The sequence below is a fragment of the Prunus persica genome, chromosome G1 (genome assembly GCF_000346465.2).
Source record: "Prunus persica cultivar Lovell chromosome G1, Prunus_persica_NCBIv2, whole genome shotgun sequence".
NCBI lineage: Eukaryota > Viridiplantae > Streptophyta > Magnoliopsida > Rosales > Rosaceae > Prunus > Prunus persica.
This window is the reverse complement of record NC_034009.1, coordinates 43,029,853-43,050,171: the sequence shown is the minus strand read 5'-3', so window position 1 is coordinate 43,050,171 and position 20,319 is coordinate 43,029,853. Positions and strand designations below refer to the sequence as shown.

Below are 20,319 nucleotides of genomic sequence, written 5' to 3'. Positions count from 1 at the left end.
AAAAAAAAATCAACAATCGACCAAACTTTATTACAAACCTAAAGAATAATGCAATGAAATCACACTGAACGTGTACGAATATTGCAACCCGAGAATGACGTGGCATTATCAATAACTTGGATGATGACCTGGAGGAGCATAAGCTGTCGGCCCAGAAGGCCCGATCTCAGCTGCACCGCCACCACCACCATATCCGTGTTGCTCTACAGGAACCGCTACTGGAGGTGGCGCAGCACCATATGCGCCTCCTCCTACTGCTGGCACTGCTTCTGGTTGATGTTCTTCTTCCTCAATACAAGGAACTGCTGCAGGAACCATCACTCTCTTCTTCTTCTTCTTGGCGAAGCAAAAGAGGCCGACTAAGAGGAAGGCAAGGAAGAAGGCACCACCCAGGGAGACGCATACCGCGATGACAGTGGTGTGGTTTTTCCCCGGTGGCGGTGCCACGATTTCAGATGAAGGCGGGACAGCGTTGAAAGGGGTAGGAGGAGTGTAGTAACCAGGAGGGAATGCAGGTGGGGTCGCACCCTTTGGTGGGTATGCGGATTTTGGTGGCGCTGCCTTTGGAGGGTAGGTGCTTTTTGGAGGCGATGCTTTGGGAGGTGATGATTTTGGAGGGTAAGGCTTTGGAGGGTGACTGGGCTTTGGTGGTGATGATTTTGGAGGGTATGGCTTTGGTGGTTGTACTGGAGGGTGGCTGCTTTGTGGTGGTGATGATTTGGGAGGGTAGGGCTTTGGAGGGTGGACTGGAGGTTGGCTTTTTGGTGGTGAGGATTTGGGAGGGTATGGCTTTGGAGGGTGGCTTGGTGGTGATGCTTTTGGAGGGTATGGCTTTGGAGGGTGGACTGGAGGTTGGTTGCTCTTTGGTGGATAAGCTTTCGGAGGTGATTGTGGTGGTGGAATAGTTGGGCTGGGCTTTGGTGGATGTACATATTCAGGTGGTGGAGCCTCATGTTTGGTTGGTGGTTGTGCTGGAACTGAGGGTGGTACTGCTTGAGGTGGTGAATAAGTTGGAGGTTTAGGATAGTCATGGTGATGTGGTGGTGGAGGACAAGGAGGTGGTGGTTTAGGATAGTCATGGTGATGTGGGGGTGTAGGAGAAGGAGGTGGAGGTTTAGGATAGTCATGATGGTGCGGTGGTGGTGGTGACGCAGTTGGTGGCTTTGGATAGTCATGGTGGTGGTGTGGTGGTGACGGAGTTGGTGGCTTCGGATAATCATGGTGGTGGTGAGGCGGCGGAGGTAGCGGTGGTGGTGGCGGTGGATGGCTATTGTAGTGTTTTGGTGGATGGTGGTGATGGTGGTGGTGGTGGTGGTGATGAGGTGGCGGTGGTGAGCTTACAGGGTTACATGGGGCAGGTGGCGGTGGTGGTGGAGGAGAGCATGGCAGAGGTGGTGAAGGTGGTGGAGGAGAGTAGTAGGGGTAACTCATCCTTGTTGTGGGGGATTCGAACAAATGTGCCCTATTACTCTCTCTCACTCTCTCTTGGAGCAAATGCTACCCAACAGATAGATAGAATGAAGGGACAGGCAGCCAATATTTGTACTAGTAAATGAAGGAACCAAGAAGCTCTTGCAAGTTTCCAAGTCTTTATTAAAATATTTTCAACTTTGGCAGTGACATAATAATTGAACTTGAGAGCTCTAAAGTAAATTCTTTGAGTTGTCATTAATTACTAAAAAAAATATTGATTGGCGACTTTTGAATGCAAAGGCTGCAAACCTACAAGTCTTGGGGTCTCTTTTCTTTGGGTTTTTTTTATTGGGGGGATGAGTCCACACTGGATGCTCACCACCACCAAGCATACATTATTGGGCAACCACCTTTATAATATATAATCACATGACGAAAATGAGCAAAAATTATCCACTTTTGCAAGCCATCATCGGCGGAAATTTCTTTTATTTTTGCATTCTAGTGCTATTGCTGTTCTATAAAATATATAATATAAATTAAGCAACTAGCAACCTTTCCCACAGCAGATTGTCATGTTTTGACGCTATCGCATCATTCCTTCGCATATCTTACTTAACCCCATGTGATTTAAGGAGGTTAGTCAAGTATAAATTTGTGCTACTAACTAGGCCTTTGGTTAGTAGTATTTGTTTAAATTTAGTTGGGCAAGATTTTAGATTCAACTCACACAAACGGCGATGATGATGTATATTTATGACGATGTATATTTGTGAGTGTATTGACTTGTTGTAAAAATAGTATATAAATGTTCTCATTTGTGGAAAAGAAAAAAAAAAGGTTCATATTTGTCAGAACATAATTTCCTGAAACTTTTAATTTACATTTTCTCAATTCCTTCTTCTATAATCTATATTGTTCACATTTTTTCAACTATATATTTCTCAACTTCATGAAAAAGAACTGTGCCCTTATAAGTCTTTGATTGTGATCAAAATGAAGTTTGCAACAAATTAATCTCATAATTTTTTTTTTGAGCATCTGTTTGGGTGTGTTGAACTAAACAAGTTTGCTTGCTCCTTTGGTATATCTTCGGTCAACAAATAAAGTCAAGCTCAACAAAACAAAGACATAGAACCGCTTAAATATATAGCAAATACCCTAAAAGACTATAAAGGTGAAGTCAATTGCTGAACTTTGAAGGGAAGGCATAGAGGACATGTAGCACTAGGCTCACATTAACGTAAATCTTAGCCTTAAGTACCTGTTAATCACTTGGTTATGTCCCCAATAGCTAAGTGTTTTTTTTTACATTTTTTTTAAATTTTAATAAAAAAAATATCCTCAATAGCTCTGTATTCGACAAAGAAGAGGGTGAGAATCAAACTTTAATAAAAAAAGTATAGTAATTTGTGCAATTCATGAATTTCTAAATTAGTTCAAGACAATGCTGAAACGTGGCAATAAAACCTAACATTCTTCTTTTGAATTAATGTTGAGATCTCAATTTCTTAAATATACACGCATTTGTAATCGCAACATCACATCATTGGTCTCTTTTTAAAAAAATTGAAAGAGACATATACTTAAACCCACTATTGAATTTATAAAATTACAGCAAGTAGGAGGTTTTGGACATTTTTATATGTATGGGACTAATCATATATTATGAAATTCAACAGCGACTGCTTGGACCTACTTATGGTACGTAGCTTAACATATATATCCAGTAATCCACTTGTACGTTGAATAATTTTTCTTCTTCTGAGGTTGCCGTTCATGAATGATGGCTTCGGAACAACTCATATTATCCCTCAACATCCACATGGCATTAATTGGGGCCAGAGTGTCACTATGGGATCAGAAAAAATAATAATAATAAAAACCTACCTACTCTGTTTTTTTTTTTTTTTTTGTTTGCTGATAAAAAAAAGAAGCAACTCTTGCTAAAATTGGGATTGAAAAGTAGAGAGAGAAGAAAATAGAGTATATAATTAAATTTTACTTTTAATTTTATATATGTCATGTTGGCAAGACCCTTTTTTTTTTATATATAGACTTATAATAAGGAAAGAAAATTAAAAGTCACGAGTTACATGCGTTTGCAAGTTATCATAGATTACATGCATTTAGTATTGAAAACAAAAGAGAAACAAAAACAAAGAAAAACCAAAGGTGGAAGGTATGGTGCCCATCTACATAACATATGCATGCATTTACAATCCTTTCCCTTAGACTCCGCCTAATAGTAAAATAAGCATAGCCAAAATATTGTCATGAAAAAATACAGTATAGCATCTTCAGGAGAGTCTCTAAATTGTAGCTAAAATAGGTAGAAAGTTATTATAGCAAATTTTTCTTCAGCAATATTCTCTATTTTGACTAATTTCTAATATTTTATTATTTCTCTCTCCTCTCTAAATTAAAAGTTCATTAAAAAAAACAAAAAGTAAGAGATGAGAGAGGGTTGTGAGCCTTGGGAGAGAGAAGAGAAAGAAATGGAGAACCCTCAATTTCTCTTTCCTCCTCTCTAAATGTAGAGAGTTACTAAACTTAAGTAGGGAGTTTCCCAAAATAGAGAGCCAGATAGCAAGTCTGCTGAAGTTGCGTTTTGCCCTCATTCTAGCCAAAATGACTAAAGAACAAAGTATAGCAACTCTGCTGAAGATGCTCTTCAATATGGTAAATGTATATGTGTAAGAATAATGGTGTTGGATGCGCAAAAACTGCCTCTTTAAAATCTTACAAGAAAAATAATAATAATGAGACAAAAACATTAGCTAGCGAAGGGATAAACCAAACCAAATCAAACCCTTAAACATTGAACGCAAATATCAACCACAATAAAACCATACATCAGTTCCCAAACAAAAGTGACATCTGGTGGTTTGCCCCTTACATAGTGAATCCTAAATAATACTAAAATACCAACCATGTACAAAATTAATTTCGAACCAAACCGCTCAAATTAATTTAATTTAGCCAGTTTGAACGATTTGAACGATTTTTGGCTCTACTACACAGAGAAAATGGAAGATAAACATAATATTTTTTCTTGCGCACCACTACCATGTATACATCCTTAATATAATTAGTATATAACAACCAACCATCATCGTTGACCAAAATAAAAAAACAAACAATCATCACCGACTAAAGAAAGATATAATTCAGAAAAACAAAATAATAAATTGCTCTGAACTGAACAAACAAAACTTTGATAAAGAAGGTGGGAAAAGAAATGTGAAAGATATATGCACCTGAGGTTTCGCCTGGATAAGCCAACTAATGATCTGACCAAAGAAAATAAAAAACAGGCCAACTAATGATATGACATCCTATAGCTTATTTATTTATTCTGCCAACATGCACTAAATTTCCATAACGTACACATTTTAATAACTAAATTTACATTAATATATGAGTAATTACCAATAAAGTGAACCTCGGTTCGAAATCAATACAATTTAATCAATTTGTATCCAATTCAATATAGATTGAATTGTATTTTTTCAATTTGATCCATTCATATTAAATGTTTAAATCCAGTTCCATCGAATCCAATTGATATTAAATTGGATTAGATTGAATGATCAGTTTTGATAATAGAAAAAGACATAATGAAATATTAAACATTTATTTTTTTTAATATAATCAAACATATTAATAGAATGCAAAATATAAATAAAATATTAGAGAAAATTATTTTGATTATATCTATATATATAACAAAAGGCAAAGAATGGTAAAACATTCAAAATACCATAAAATGACCTTAGTTAATGCAAACATTAAGAATTAAAATTATTAATTAAATGAGGACAATATGATAAATTCACACTTTTTCATATTAAAAAAAATTAAAATCAAAAGAAAAATCAGATAATGGATCCTATTTTTATGGAACACAACTACCCATTATCTTTTTAAATTTTTTTAATAAAAGCCTTTCATAGGCGCGCGGAAGCGCTTGAGAGGCTAGTAATATATTAAACATAACTCCATTAAATGACTTAAAATATTCATAACATTTCCAACGAGCAAGATAAACATAAAACTAACTTGATTGGATTGGATTCTCATAAGCAAAAATCTGTCATCCGATCCAATCATGTCGGTTTTGAAAATTACAGATCCAATCTAATCTGTCAAATCTTTAAAACTGATTAAAATTAAATTAGATTAAATTGGATTGATCGGTTTGAACGAATTAGATTGAATCTTGTACACCCCTAATTACCAATCAAACTATCAATGGCAGATTTGGCAGCTAATGGAACATATAATTTAGTTAAATAAAGAGATTAGTTTGACCACTAAAATCATTCCGCTGGTTGCTCTTCTGCATTTGCATAACGCAAAGCATTCACAAAGCATCGATCGAAGGATGATTAATAATGTTTTAATCGTTTCTACTGATGGCCATGCCAGTTGTAATTAAAAAACTATTGTTTTAATTTATTGCTTGATTATGATTAACGATTTCATCGACCATGGTTGACCAGCATGTGCTCTGGGCCGTGGTAAGTAACTAGGTGAATAGAACTACCTTCTCAAATATCAACATCTTCAAATATTTTGGGTTTGGCATAGGTTTTTGTAATTGTTTGTGCGGCTTTTCCCCGCTTTAATTTTACATTTCTGGACTATTCACTGTATTATTGCAATTTATCTAATGAGATTGTCTATTTCTCCATGAATACAAATAACTTTGTAACTAATTCTCAATTCAAGCCCATCTTCTCAAGCTCCAGCCCAGCCCAATTTGAAACCTAGTTACGAAGGGGTAAATTTTTTAAGTAAATTTAGGTTTTAGTCACAAAAAAACTTTCGCTTTTGGAAAAAGCCAAAATTTTTTCAAAAAAGACAGAAAGACCTCTAAACTTTCAAATCAAAGACATGCAAATGTAAAAAATTCCTTAGGAAGGAAATCCAAAAAAAAAATAAGGGCAATTTTGTCCATTTTAGCTTCTTTTAAAAAATTTCTCTCTTCTTTGACCTTTTTCAAAGTCTCCCAAACTTTTATGCTCAAGAATTAATTAATAACATGTGGATTGTTTGAGGCCGAAGAAAGATTAACCATGAAATTAAGTGTCCCTTAGTCTTGAACACCATTCATCAATTTAAGGGCTCATTATACATATATATATATATAGCCCAATATAGTCACCTCCCATGCACACCATGCAGCCCAGCTACCGAAGGATTTCCCAGGACCTCCCACATACTTGAATCCTATTAAAGTGCTAATCCATCAAAAACATGATCTCATTTTGCAAAAAAATTGTGGTCTTGTTTCTTGTTAAAGAGGAAGTATATCCTTGTTGCTATGTAGTCGCAATTGCTTCAAATGGTTGTTTGACAATATTGATCGAAAGTCATGACATTCTCACCACCATTTTTAAGGGTTTCACATGGTATGTGTGCCATTGTTTTGATTGCCTTTTTGTCACAATTAGTTTCTGTGAATGCTGATCTAGAGGAACATTTGCTCAATGCACTGAATCCTAAAGAATTGCAAGTCAAGAGGTCTCACTTCCCTAGAGATTTTGCGTTTGGAGTCTCCACTTCTGCTGCACAAATAGAAGGCTCAACAAAAGAAGGAGGAAGAGGACCAAGTGTTTGGGACCACTTCATTGAGAAAAATCCAGAAATAATATATGACCACTCTAACTTGTTCACAGCCATCGATTCGTATAAACGATACAAGGAAGATGTGAAGGCTGTGAAAGACCTCGGAGTCGATTCGTACAGATTCTCCATCTCCTGGACTAGGATTCTTCCTAACGGAACCTTGAGTGGAGGAATAAACCAAGAGGGTATTGATTACTACAATAACCTGATTGATGAAGTAATCAAAAATGGCCTCACACCCTATGTGACCATATACCATTTTGATGCACCACAAGCCTTGGAGGACAAGTATGGAGGCTTCTTGAATCGCTCAATTGTGAACGATTTCAAGGACTATTGTGAAATTTGTTTTAAAACATTTGGAGATAGGGTCAAGAATTGGATTACAATCAATGAACCGTATATTATTGCCGTAATGGGGTATGATAGCGGGGTTTCTCCACCAGGGAGGTGTTCTGTACCATCCTTATTTCCATGTACAAGTGGGAATTCTTCTACTGAGCCTTACATTGTGACCCATAACCTTCTTCTTGCCCATGCCACAGCGGTTAGGCTCTACAGAGAAAAGTTTCAAGAAAAGCAAGGTGGACAAATTGGAATTAGTCTTGTAGGGCAATATGCTGAGCCTTATTCAGAATCACTCCTAGACAGAGCAGCAGCAATAAGAGTTTTGGACTTTCAACTTGGATGGTACATGGAACCATTGGTGTCGGGCCAATATCCGAGGAGTATGAGAGTTTTGGTCAAGGAAAGGCTACCCAAATTCAACAAGGAAGAGAAGAAACTGATCAATGGATCCTTTGATTTTATTGGGATCAATTATTATACCGCAAGGTATGCTAAACACGACCCAATAAGTCCAAACAAGGCAATGTGCTACCGCAATGATGCTTTGGCTTTGTCATTGGTTGAAAATATAGATGGAGATCAAATTGGTCCTCCGGCTAAAGGAAGCTTCATGATCTATAGTTATCCACAAGGTTTGGAGAAACTTTTGGTGTTCATGAAGCAAAACTACCAGAACCCTAAGATTTACATTTCCGAAAACGGAATCAGTGAGGTGGAGGAAGAGGAGAATGGGCTTGATGGAGCACTAAGGGATCCTCATAGAATTCAAAGTGTTCTTAGGCATTTATTCTGGATCAACAAGGCAATGGAGAAGGGTGTGAATGTAAAGGGGTATTTTTGTTGGACCCCATTTGATAATTTTGAATGGGGGATGGGCTATACGCAAAAGTTCGGGCTTTATTACGTCGACCACAAAGACAATCTTAAGCGCATTCCCAAACAGTCTGCTAAGTGGCTCCCTATATTCCTAAATGGTCAAGATGAACTTCAGCTTAGACACGAATTGCCAAATATCTTGAGCACCATCTTATTATGATAAACTTCATGTGATAAGAGTCTTATCATATTTGTATATCATATTCTCATACCATTTTATGTGGCATATGAAGTAGACAACTACGTCAATTAAAAAGTGTCAGTAAATTATAAAATAAAATAAAATATTAAATTAATTTTAATTGACGTGGTTGTTCGTCTCATCTGCCATATAAAATGGTATGAGAATGTAGTATACAAATGTGGTAATTCTTATTGTCTAATATTTGATAAGTTTTAACAATTTTCATTAAATTTATGTGTTGAATTGAATTTTTATTTTGACCATTTAATTAAATGTATATTTTGACCATTTACCCTGGTTCTTAGATGGCTCCGCCACTGAGTAAATATGCAATCAATCCATTATATTTTTGTGCTGATAGTGTTTAAGATGTTCTAGTTAAATAATTAAGGACAAGGATATTTTAAACTCATGAAAGCAACACTCCCTAACTCTAGTGTAGCCTCACTTTTCCCTCCTTAATTATCATATACGAGTTAGGCTAATTGATCGTTAATTTTCATACTTTCGTATACGTGGATTAGAGTAGTTAGTTTTTTGTGTGTGAAACAGTAGCAATTCAATTGAAGAAACGGGGCATAAACCCAGATTACAACAATAAGAACACAGCCCTGGAAGGAGGTTCTTGCAATACAGATTGTAACAACAACACCAACTAAGCTCAAGTACTACAAGATAGTTAGAAAACAAATATACAACTTTAAACCCAGATAACAAGGAATTATATATGATGAGGATCCTATTTTTGCAGCAACCAATGCTTAAGAAAAATCAAGACAAAGAACAAATTCTCAAACTTCATGGGACAAGAAATACCCTAAGAGTAGACGGCATTACCGCTCAACTTCCACTAGGATATTCTAAAGAATATCACAGCATCTCCTAATCCCCCTTGATCCCCAAGCACAATAAAAGTAGATCCACCAAAATCAATAGCTCCACCTCCAAAACAGAGAGATCGACACTAGATCTACCACACAAGTAGCAGATCTAGCAAGATCAGCCAAAAACTAACCCCAAAAGAGTGGAAAACTAACCCTCAAGAAAGAGGGAAGAACCAAACCCTTGCAACAGAAAAGAGCAGACAAAACCCAACAAAAGTTGGGAGGGAAAACCTCTCCACAACAAAAGTTAGTTAGTGAGCCACTCCTTACACCAAAGGTAAGTTAACCATGGTTTAATTAATATAACACGTGGCATAATTTAATGGGTCGGCTACATTAAGGAGAGCAGAGAGAGAGAGGGAGAGGTCCCGACAATGAGAGCAGAGAGAGAGGGAGAGGAGCACCCTTTCACTCTGTTACTCTCTCCCCACCAATACCAACAAGAAGACGCAGAAGAAGACGGCAATCTGATCAAACGGACATGGCTGGAGTCAAAGAGGCTATGGCAAGTAGCAGCCCCGTCCATCTTCAGCCGCATTGCCCTGTTCTCCGTCACCGTCATCACCCAGTCCTTCGCCGGCCACCTCAGTGGCCTCGACCTCGCCGCCATCTCCATCGTCAACACCGTTATCATCGCCATCACCTTCGGGTTCATGGTAACGCCACTTAACGCTACAAATGTGAAATATCAGAACCCAATTTCGCATTTTTGTTTGTTTAAATATGTTTTGCTTTGTTGGGTTTTGTCTAGCTAGGCATGGCAAGTGCGCTTGAGACACTGTGCGGCCAGGCCTATGGGGCTAAGCAGTTCCATATGCTGGGCATATACATGCAGCGTTCTTGGGTAGTTTTGTTTCTCTGCTCTTTGTTGCTATTGCCCTTGTTTGTGTTCGCTACGCCATTGTTGAAGCTCATGGGACAGTCGGAGGCGGTGGCCGAGCGGACTGGTTTGGTGGCGTTGTGGTCGATTCCGTTTCACTTGAGCTTCCCATTTCAGCTGACCTTGCAGAGATTCTTGCAGAGCCAGCTGAAGATGGGGGTAATAGCTTGGGTGTGTGGAGGGGTTTTGGCACTCCATGTGTTTGTAAGTTGGTTTTTTGTATACGAGCTGGGGATTGGGATCGTGGGGACTACTCTTACCATTGGTTTTGCTTGGTGGGCATCGGTTGTGGCATTTTTTGCATACACTGTTTCTGGTGGATGCTCTGAAACTTGGACCGGTTTTTCAACTCAAGCGTTTTTTGGGCTCTGGGATTTCTTTAAGCTGTCTCTGGCTTCTGGGTTCATGCTCTTGTATGTGTTCTCTCTCTCTCTCTCTCTCTCTCTCTCTCTCTCTCTCTCTCTCTCTCTCTCCCCCCCTATGCAGGTATATTCATATATTTAATAACTGGTTGAATTTAAATATATTCATGCTATGTTTCAGGTTGGAGAATTTCTATTATAGAGTTTTGGTGATAGTTTCTGGATATTTCAACAATACTGAGATTGCAGTTGATGCCCTTTCCATCTGGTTAGTGTTTCTAACTTTCTATAACGTGCTTCAAATTATTTTTTTATTGTTTAAATCAATATACAATACTAATTGTGTATTACTTTTCTGTAAATTCCATTATTCTCTTTTTGCAGCATGACTATCTATGCTTGGGAATCCATGATTCCGCTGGGATTTTTGGCGGCAACTGGGTATGTTACTGGTTGTAAGTCTCTTTGGACTTAGGAATTAGTTAAAAGCTATGGAAGTGGATGAGATGGATCTTTCTGTACTTTTATGTGGTCTACATTTGGCCTCATAATATTTTGAATGTTCCAGATAGGATTTACCGCCTTTCACTTTACACTTTCGGAACAAGAGTATCAAGCAAATAATGTTATACATGAAGTTTTTCTTTGCAACTCTGACACTACACTGCTACTTTCCTGATTGATAATGTCGTTATGATATACTAAAAGAACCTTTATGATTATCAGAACAGTTATATCAGTATATAAACCTGCATATATACATGTTTCTTTTACATATTATTGCACCCATGCAAGAAATCTAAATTACTTTTCCCTTATTGTTCCAGAGTGCGCGTAGCAAATGAACTTGGCGCAGGCAATACAAAAGCTGCAAAATTTGCAACCACTGTTGCAGTCTTAACCTCCCTAGCTGTGGGACTTCTATTTTGGTTAATAATTATAGCCTTTAATGAGAAGCTTGCAATGATCTTTACCTCAAGTAGTCCTGTTATCACAATGGTCAATGAATTATCAGTCTTGTTGGCATTTACCATTCTCCTTAATTGCATTCAACCAGTGCTCTCAGGTGAGAAACTAGAAAGAAGCAGTATATATAGATTTCTGTGGTTTGAAATTCATGTCTAGTCTCTGACTGAAGCATTTGTGATCATATGTTGCTCTACAGGCGTAGCAGTCGGATCTGGTTGGCAAGCAATAGTAGCTACTATAAATATAGGTAGCTACTACCTTGTAGGAGTTCCTGTTGGTGTTGTTTTGGGGTGGTTGCTGTTGTTTGGTTTTAAGGTATATACCTATCCTGAACATACCACCGCATTTGGACATATGTGTTGATTTGAGTATCTGAAGAGACACATGCTTCAGATTTTCAATTATCATGGTTTTAATTAAACTGTAGAAAGTTAGAAATGTACATGGTGGCTCATTATTGTTGAATAAACTGCAATTATGGCATGTTTTAACTGCATGGTTAAGTTTAAGTGAGAAATTTCTCACTTATTGCTCCAAATGTTATGCAAAATTGAGAATCTAATCTGATTTCTTGATCTTGCATGTGGTTTAAACGAATAAGTAGGGATTGTGGACTGGAATGATCAGTGGAACTGTGGTTCAAACCTTGATATTAGTCATTATCACCATGAGATTGGATTGGGAAAAAGAGGTAATATATAGTTCAAATGGTGATCCTGTGAAAGACAGTCCTTTTGGCACTTTCTGTGTAATTGAACTTTTTTGTGAACAGGCACAGAGAGCTCAAATTCAAATAGCAAAGGAGGCAACTTCCAAACCAAGGATCTCAGCTCAACAGTAATCGTTTGCCACTTTTCCATTCAAAGTGTTAGTGATTTCTTTGTCCAACTATCTCATGTCTAATTTGAATTATAAAATGATAGTTTCAATCAATTTAGACTTGGAGACTGATGTGCAATTTCTTATTATCAGGTAATGAGAAGTGACAACAGTGCCACAGAGGTATCAGAATATGATGGCTGCCTGATTATCTCTAGTGAGCTGGTACAGAACAAGAGTTACGACATGATATGGATATAGTGATACCAGAAATTTTGTTAAGAGTGTTGAACAGAGATACTAAATGAACATAGATTGGTAATTGTTGGCTCCAGTTTTGCTGGAGGTCTCTTCTGCTTTCTTTGGCTGGTTTCCATTGCCTTCCAGTGGTTTGAAGGCTTCTTCCACTTGCTGCTATTGGCTACCTCTGCTTTTTGCTAGTATATGTTCCTTCCTTGTTAGTCTGATTGTGAGTTGTTGATGTAATATGGCTCAGGTTTCTTTTTGCTATTAGTTTGTTTCTCCTGGCCTTTGATGCTGATGTTGGCCTTCTTGTGTTGGGCCTGTTGCCCTGCTTGTATGCATTTTCTCTTTTGGCTATCCCAATTTCTGCCTGATGGTGGTGGTTGTTTTCTTTCTTTTACTGAATTTACTTATTATCATAATTTTATAATAAAACAAATTAGTTTTACCTTGTACATGGATTCAAATATTTATAATTTTGTTGGTGTTTCTTTCCTTAATTAAAGAAGGGAGCTGTTTACTGGCATTCCAAACCTTTCTAACCCAAAAAAAATGAAAGAAAGAGAACCAATCCTATCAGTCTTGTTTGGCTAATGAACCTGAAGCTTTCTTTTGGCCAAAGTTAGAATGGGGAGTGTAGAAATTCGAGCATGGATATTATTGGGACTTGACGCAAGATTACTTGGAAGCACACCAAACACTCGAGTCAATCCAAATAACACACCTACTTTATATTGTGTACGTGCCACCCAAACTCTGGATATAAGCTGGTTAATTAATATGATATAAATTGCATGGCTGATGGGCCACCCTATCAAGTATCAGGTACGTCGTCGTCATCACTATTCTTTGTATATTCTAAGAAGACATGACGTTCTTTCATTCAATTTCCCTTGCACAACCTGACAAAGACATATCGTTCACTTCCAAGTCTTTATTTTGTACTCGTGGCGAACTGATTCCCATCAGAAAATAAAACAAGAAGACATATATGGAGTCAACATACATGAGGGCTTGAACAAATATGAGGGCTGAGAAATAAATACCAAAGAAAATATAACATACATGAGGGCTTGAACAAAACCCCAACTAACAGTCAAAGAGACATATATGGAGTTAAAAGGAGTGGAATGAAAAATATATTTTTGGAATTTAGGGTTGTTTTTTGTGAACAATCCATTGAATCCCCTCCGCAGTCAATGGCTCCAAATCAACTCACCCTTTTCTTGGAGCTCTCCTTGATTGACAATATGAGCTCCTTTTATATTGAAGATATGAGCTCCTTTTATCTATTTTTTAGATGTACAATGCAATTATGGAGGACCGACACGACAATGTACGAATTTCCATGACTTAGGAGTCTGTTTCGATATGTGTCCTTTAGTTGCAGTAGGTAAGCATATAGATATACGTTTGTAATTTGCCAACGTAAAAGAACCATTATTGACACCGTCGACAAGGTAGGTGATCAGCAGTATGGGACAAAAACGATGACAATGGGCATGGTCATTTGCAACACAGAAACATCCAACTACCAGTCAAAGTCGCCCATGCCAATGATGCCAGGAGCTTCAATTCCAGTTCCAGTAACATGGAATGATAAAAGATTACATTCTTGTCAGCGCCATATTCCTTCCACCAGGGAAAAGTAACCTTTAAATTTTTGAACTCCAACTTCTCAAATGATCACAAAATCAAACTATACACAAGACTGAAATCATTTACTTGTCCTCACACTACAAAAAACGCGGGCAATTACCACCTAATTTTCAACATTACCAATGTTGTTTTTTATTTTTATTTTAAAGAAAGTAAAGCTTTTAATATGTACGAATAAAACAAAAGCCAAGCCAAAGGTGACCGTTGCTGCCAATAGTCACTTTGCTGACTTTGTTTTTAGTGTCATATTAATCAACTTTAGCATTTGGATCATTTATGGCAATCGTCCTTGACTCCTTGTCCTTATATTAGAAGATAATGCTAGACATACCATCTATTTATGTCATATTTGTGTACTAATTGACGTAATTGTTGAGTTAGCTATATCATATCCTTAAATAAGTTTTTAATATTTTTAATATTTTTTTACCTTTCACTTTACAGACTCATTTAAATCACATTAAAATCATTAAAATTTAAAAAAATATCTCCGCTCTCTTCTCCTACCTCCTACCCAGCCGACCCTCTCTCCCTACTCAATCCCACCTTTCAGCCACACCTTGGGAGAAATTTTCTATTGTATAGTCACACACACCACCACATGTTGTTACGACTCCGCATATTATAATTTAATTGCTAATATTTCAAGAGTATAGTATATTGTATTAATAAATAAATAAATAAATAAATAAATATATATATATATATTATAACATGAGTGGATTGTGATCGTATATTATATTTTTCTTTAAGTGACCATTCTCAAATTTGCATGCATATTCAATTAATAATGTATATATATTTAATTAATATTTGTACCACATTTACTTTAAAATACAATATAGTCTCCCGTAATGAAATTGTTTGATTCAGATGCTCCAATTAGAATAAGCATAGAGGCCAAATCAACTAATAACGAGGTAATTCGATAGAAATTACTTAAATATTCTGATAAGGACAAACATATAAGTCAAGTCATTAGAATTATCTTTTAGCATCCTCCTTTCGAAAGCTAAAATCCAGATCGCAGTCTTCTTTTGGCATCCCAACAACTTGTTTGTACGACAACATAATTTACTAATTGTAATATGCAACTCCAAGGTACTTTGAAATATTTATTCAGTTTGGTGGCGTTACCAACTACAACTCTAATTAATCTTTGACCTTGCAAATAAAATAAGACCTGATGCAAAGTTCGTTAATATTTTTATGTTCAGCTCTTCAATATATTATTTACACCCGTTATGTTTGAAAACCCTACAATATTATGTTTGTAAGGATTTAGTACCTTCTTCCTCTCAAAAAAAGAAAAAAAAAGTTAGTATCTATTTTGGCTTCTAATCTTGCTTTGCTTGCTATGGTTTGTCACGCAAGTTTGATTAAAAATTAAAATATTCACGACATAATCAGTTAAAACATTATTTCAATTTAGTGATTGACAGCATATTCAATTGGTTTCTATTGTTATAGTCGGTTACATAGGGTTATTTGAGGGACACATTGTAGGCCTATTTCGTATTCCAATTCAATGATATGAATTGTCAGGTTTTCAAGTCTACAATCAAGAATCGTCGATCCTTGGAAATATTTAAACAAGTCAAAAAACAATAAAACATTTAATTGTGGTCAAATAAATAAACAAACAAAGAGTAAATCTTAAAATAAGTTTGGTGATAATCAAATATAGTTAAATAGTTTTCTATTACGCTAGGTTTTTTGCAGGACAATTCTACAAGTAAGATCTAAATATTGCTTAACAGTGTGTGGCTCAGATCATCTTCAATAAGCCCTCAATGAAAGCCCACAATTATATTATACAAGACTGAAAATGATATATATATATATATATATCAATTTCTTTAGACCTCTCCTGGCCGTCACACACGTAGATGGCTGCGGGTTCTTTAATTTTTTTTACAGCTCACCAATTTTTCAAACTAGAATTCAATTTGGTTGGCAACTTCTTTGAGAAAGAATTGGCCAACCCTCTAGTCTCTAGCCCCACAAGCCTGTGATCTTAACCCCTCTATTCGTTCATTCTATTGGTATGTACCCGTATGTAACAATTTTCTCTCTTCACTACACTCTTTTGGTCTTCAAATGTCACCAAAACCCAAGCTCTCAATCTCTCTCATAGACCAGTAGAGGCAGCAGCAGGCCAATAATTATAGACACTCTTTCTTTCTTTTTCTCTAATGGCAAGCAGCAACTACAGGGACGAAAACGATGACCTTACCCTATCCCTTTTGCCTGAACCATTGCCCCAAAATGGTGATCATGAGAACAAAGATGAGAGCCTTTCAATAAGGGTTTGGATAGAGACCAAGAAGCTATGGCAAATCGTGGGTCCTGCCATCTTCAGCAGGCTCGCTTCTTACACCATGAATGTCATTACGCAAGCCTTCGCTGGCCACCTCGGTGAGGTCCAATTGGCTTCCATTTCCATTGCCAACACTGTCATCGTCGGCTTCAATTTTGGGCTATTGGTACGTAATTAATATATCAAATACTTTCTGTACAAATGTTACCCTGTTGAACTGTCAATTTAAATTAAAAAAATTATTTGAAATGCCTTTTATCCAGAGAACATTACCCGGAATTTGAGTTGTGATCTCTAACTGTTCTACAATTTGCTTATGTGCCCATTAGTTAGGAATGGCAAGCGCATTAGAAACCCTGTGTGGGCAGGCCTTCGGAGCCAAAAGGTACCATATGCTTGGGATATACTTGCAAAGGTCATGGATTGTGCTGTTCCTCTGCTGCTTTCTCCTGACCCCTGTTTACGTATTTGCAACTCCAATACTGAAGCTGCTGGGGCAGACCGATGACGTGGCAGAGCTGTCGGGGGTGGTGGCTCTGTGGCTCCTTCCCCTGCACTTCAGCTTTGCGTTTCAGTTCCCATTGCAGAGGTTCTTGCAGTGCCAGCTTAAGAACATTGTTATTGCTTGGGTTTCTTTAACGGGTTTATTGGTTAATGCATTTGTGAGTTGGCTTTTCATCTATGTATTGGATTATGGGGTTGTTGGTGCTGCCATTGCTTTGGATATTTCCTGGTGGTTTTTGGTTTTTGGGCTCTATGTGTATGCTGCTTGCGGTTGGTGCCCTCAGACTTGGACTGGTTTCTCTATGCAAGCCTTTTCTGGGCTCTGGGAATTTATCAAACTTTCTGCTGCTTCTGGTGTTATGCTCTGGTACGTGTATTTTCTATTTTCAGTATTTTTATTTTGTTGGGTTTTTGCTGATTTTCTGTGGGTGGTTTCTAATTTATTTATGCAGCTTGGAGAATTGGTATTACAGAATTCTGATATTGATGACTGGAAACTTGAAAAATGCAACTATTGCTGTGGATGCCTTGTCAGTTTGGTATGAGATTCTATGTTTCAGTTTGGTAGGATTTAATAATCACTGGTTTAGCTAATCCCTTTTCCTTTACTGTATTAATGGACTTTATCATGCAGCATGACTATTAATGGATGGGAGCTCATGATTCCTCTAGCCTTCTTTGCTGGAACAGGGTACCATTCTTAACCCTCTTTCTAACTTTCTCACTTTTATAATAAAACTGATCATTTAGAAATAAACCTAAAATTATATTAACAGGGTACCATTACTTTTCATGTAAAATTATGAGGTAGCTAGCAAATGTTGCTTGATAATCTCATCACTTTATATTATCACTTTCGTATTAAAATGGGTAGCTAGCAAATGCTGATGAGAGTTAGTGAGCAGCCTTGGCAAGTGTAGAGAGAGAGAGAGAGAGAGAGAGAGAGAGAGAGAGAGAGAGAGAGAGAGAGGCAAGACATGTTTGATTGTTAGGTAGGTTCTCAAACCTCCCATTTCAGTCAAATTACTTGAATATATGCAGCAATATAATGAAAACAAAAGTACTCTTTTCATGTGCTGCTTTTTTCTCACTTCAGCCAAAAAGCATGAAAAACCCAACATGAAAACAACTTCTTTGTCACCAAAAAGGCATTAAAGTTTTTAATGCTTTTTTGTACTCTATGGCAAATGTGGTGTAATTCTTGTGATGAAACTCACAGGGTAAGGGTGGCAAATGAGCTAGGAGCTGGAAACTGGAAGGGAGCAAAATTTGCAACAAAGGTTTCTGTGGTAGAATCCACCGTGATTGGTGTCTTTTTTTGTGTACTTATAATGGCACTCCACGACAAAATCGCATACATATTCACTTCCAGTAGTGCTGTCCTCGAAGCAGTTGATGAGATGGCTTATCTCTTGGCCGTAACAATTTTACTTAATAGCGTTCAACCTGTTTTATCAGGTTTGTTTTTCATGTTATTCATTTGTAACACATTTACAAACCATCTTCTTTGCCGTTATTCTAATAAAAATTTGATCCATCAATTTAAGTGTGTCTCGCTTCTATTAGAAAAGTGATTGTACACATTTCATATTTTAGCAATGAACTTGAACAATAATTTTGTTCTAGGAGGGTGTATAATTTACTGATTATATTTCTCACTCGGGTTTCATGGGTTTACAATCTACAGGAGTAGCTGTGGGCTCGGGATGGCAAGCTTGGGTGGCATATATAAATCTTTTCTGCTACTACATAGTTGGGCTCCCACTTGGGTTTTTAATGGGATGGGTCTTCAACTTGAGTATTGGGGTAAGTTTTGCTCATATATATCTCTCCCTGCATCTACACTTTTCTGTTATGTGTATGTAACTTCTTTTTGTCTATTTCTCCTGGTATTTTTATTTTTCTCGTCATGTGACCTGTCATGTGACCTATTATGTGATAAAATCCGTAATGAGGAAGTTTTAGTCCTTTATAGTACCAAAAATCCGCTGATTGTACCAATTCTATCATCATATTGTTAGCATGATGGAGACAAATTTTGGTGTCACATTGTTAGCATTAAAAGTGTTTTTTTGTATTTTCCACCCAACATTGTTAGGATTAATGACAATATCTTGACATTTCTTGTTCAATTGATGAAAAACAGGGTATTTGGGGTGGGATGATCTTTGGTGGGACTGGTATTCAAACATTGATATTGGCCATCATCACAATACGACGTGATTGGGAAAAAGAGGTACGATTGATATTGAACACAATAATTATACTTCTACCTCTTGAATTGTGGTATGGTCAGTCACCCTCTCCTTGTTGGTCATTTTCAAACTCGTGCTCATACAAACACAAAATTGGTGCTTGGATTTTGCAGGCTGAGAAAGCCAACCAGCGTGTATTGCAGTGGTCAACCCCTAAACCAGACAATCAATCAGAAGAACAAGTCCATTAGCTGCAAACTTAGGAATTTTTCATGTGTGTGCTCTTCTGAGTGTCCATTATTTTTCGCTTGAATTCTGAGGCTACTTTTTCAACCACTGAAGAAAGAAAAAACAAAACAAAACAAGATAGAGAGGTGATGCAGTTAATTGATTATTTACTGCAAATTGCAATTCATTTTACTCCGTTATATAATTGAAAGGATAATTGTCGAAATGTCACCGGAACTTATACCTCAGTTTCAATTTGTCACCTTAATTTTTCAAATTCCATGATTTGTCATCTTACTTTAACACCATTCAACACCATCCAATTTTTCATTCATTTTGAATGGTATTTTAGTCTTTATACTGAGACAAACCTACAAAACGTAGGGAAGCGTCACTACAGGAAGACCTATGCTGACGCACAGGTTGATTTTCTGAAGCAATTACTTGCAAAAGTTTCATAACACAACTTAACTCTCAAATCTACCAGGCAGTCTAGCCTATCATTTAGTGTCTGAAACAAACATGACCACAAAATTACATACCTTAGCACAATCACCAAACCAACTCATTATGCCACGCGCAGCTTGGAATACCTCTCCGAGGGTAGTTAGAGTAACCTGTGGCAAAGATGAAATTTAGTAAAGATATTCTAGATTTAATAACAAATGTTGAAGGACGTTTTTTAAATTTAGCTAATAATCCAAATGATAAAACCAAGAAAGTTATGCACTTAATTCTTGATTCTCATATGTAAGGTTGAAATTTGGTGGCTGGAACACTTAGGAGGTTGTTCACTTACTT

The 20,319-nt window shown here is 37.0% G+C and overlaps 4 protein-coding genes across 5 annotated transcripts; 3 read left to right on the top strand and 1 right to left on the bottom strand.

The window, feature by feature from the left end:
- Nucleotides 8–1,524, bottom strand: LOC109947208 (extensin-like). Its single transcript, XM_020557013.1, has one exon. It carries the CDS (start codon nt 1,429–1,431, stop codon nt 109–111), a length of 1,323 nt encoding a protein of 440 aa, XP_020412602.1. The 5' UTR covers nt 1,432–1,524; the 3' UTR covers nt 8–108.
- Nucleotides 6,794–8,431, top strand: LOC18789769 (beta-glucosidase 24). Its single transcript, XM_020558184.1, has one exon. It carries the CDS (start codon nt 6,794–6,796, stop codon nt 8,429–8,431), a length of 1,638 nt encoding a protein of 545 aa, XP_020413773.1.
- Nucleotides 9,681–13,001, top strand: LOC18790824 (protein DETOXIFICATION 27). Of its 2 annotated transcripts, none has more exons than XM_007222273.2 (9): nt 9,681–9,995; nt 10,091–10,632; nt 10,763–10,849; nt 10,966–11,022; nt 11,409–11,647; nt 11,747–11,865; nt 12,155–12,241; nt 12,323–12,417; nt 12,523–13,001. In XM_007222273.2, exons 1-8 carry the CDS (start codon nt 9,714–9,716, stop codon nt 12,389–12,391), a joined length of 1,482 nt encoding a protein of 493 aa, XP_007222335.1. In that variant the 5' UTR covers nt 9,681–9,713; the 3' UTR covers nt 12,392–12,417; nt 12,523–13,001. The 2 variants fall into 2 exon arrangements, with proteins under 2 accessions (XP_007222335.1, XP_020414264.1); XM_020558675.1 differs by having other exon boundaries at nt 9,704–9,995; nt 10,095–10,632.
- LOC18788838 (protein DETOXIFICATION 27) lies at nt 16,279–19,744 on the top strand. Its single transcript, XM_007224404.2, has 8 exons — nt 16,279–16,757; nt 16,921–17,462; nt 17,548–17,634; nt 17,730–17,786; nt 18,315–18,553; nt 18,783–18,901; nt 19,242–19,331; nt 19,464–19,744. The coding sequence occupies exons 1-8, from the start codon at nt 16,467–16,469 to the stop codon at nt 19,539–19,541; spliced, it is 1,503 nt and encodes a 500-aa protein (XP_007224466.2). The 5' UTR covers nt 16,279–16,466; the 3' UTR covers nt 19,542–19,744.

What these genes read in the sequence shown, in the direction of transcription:
- LOC109947208 (XM_020557013.1), bottom strand. Translation starts at nt 1,431, where the DNA reads ATGAGTTACCCCTACTACTCTCCTCCACCACCTTCACCACCTCTGCCA.
- LOC18789769 (XM_020558184.1), top strand. Translation starts at nt 6,794, where the DNA reads ATGACATTCTCACCACCATTTTTAAGGGTTTCACATGGTATGTGTGCC.
- LOC18790824 (XM_007222273.2), top strand. Translation starts at nt 9,714, where the DNA reads ATGAGAGCAGAGAGAGAGGGAGAGGAGCACCCTTTCACTCTGTTACTC. An exon ending in CCATCACCTTCGGGTTCATG is followed by an intron (nt 9,996 to 10,090) that starts GTAACGCCACTT and finishes GGTTTTGTCTAG; the next exon opens with CTAGGCATGGCAAGTGCGCT. An exon ending in GCTTCTGGGTTCATGCTCTT is followed by an intron (nt 10,633 to 10,762) that starts GTATGTGTTCTC and finishes GCTATGTTTCAG; the next exon opens with GTTGGAGAATTTCTATTATA.
- LOC18788838 (XM_007224404.2), top strand. Translation starts at nt 16,467, where the DNA reads ATGGCAAGCAGCAACTACAGGGACGAAAACGATGACCTTACCCTATCC. An exon ending in GCCTTCTTTGCTGGAACAGG is followed by an intron (nt 17,787 to 18,314) that starts GTACCATTCTTA and finishes TGAAACTCACAG; the next exon opens with GGTAAGGGTGGCAAATGAGC. An exon ending in TCTTCAACTTGAGTATTGGG is followed by an intron (nt 18,902 to 19,241) that starts GTAAGTTTTGCT and finishes GATGAAAAACAG; the next exon opens with GGTATTTGGGGTGGGATGAT.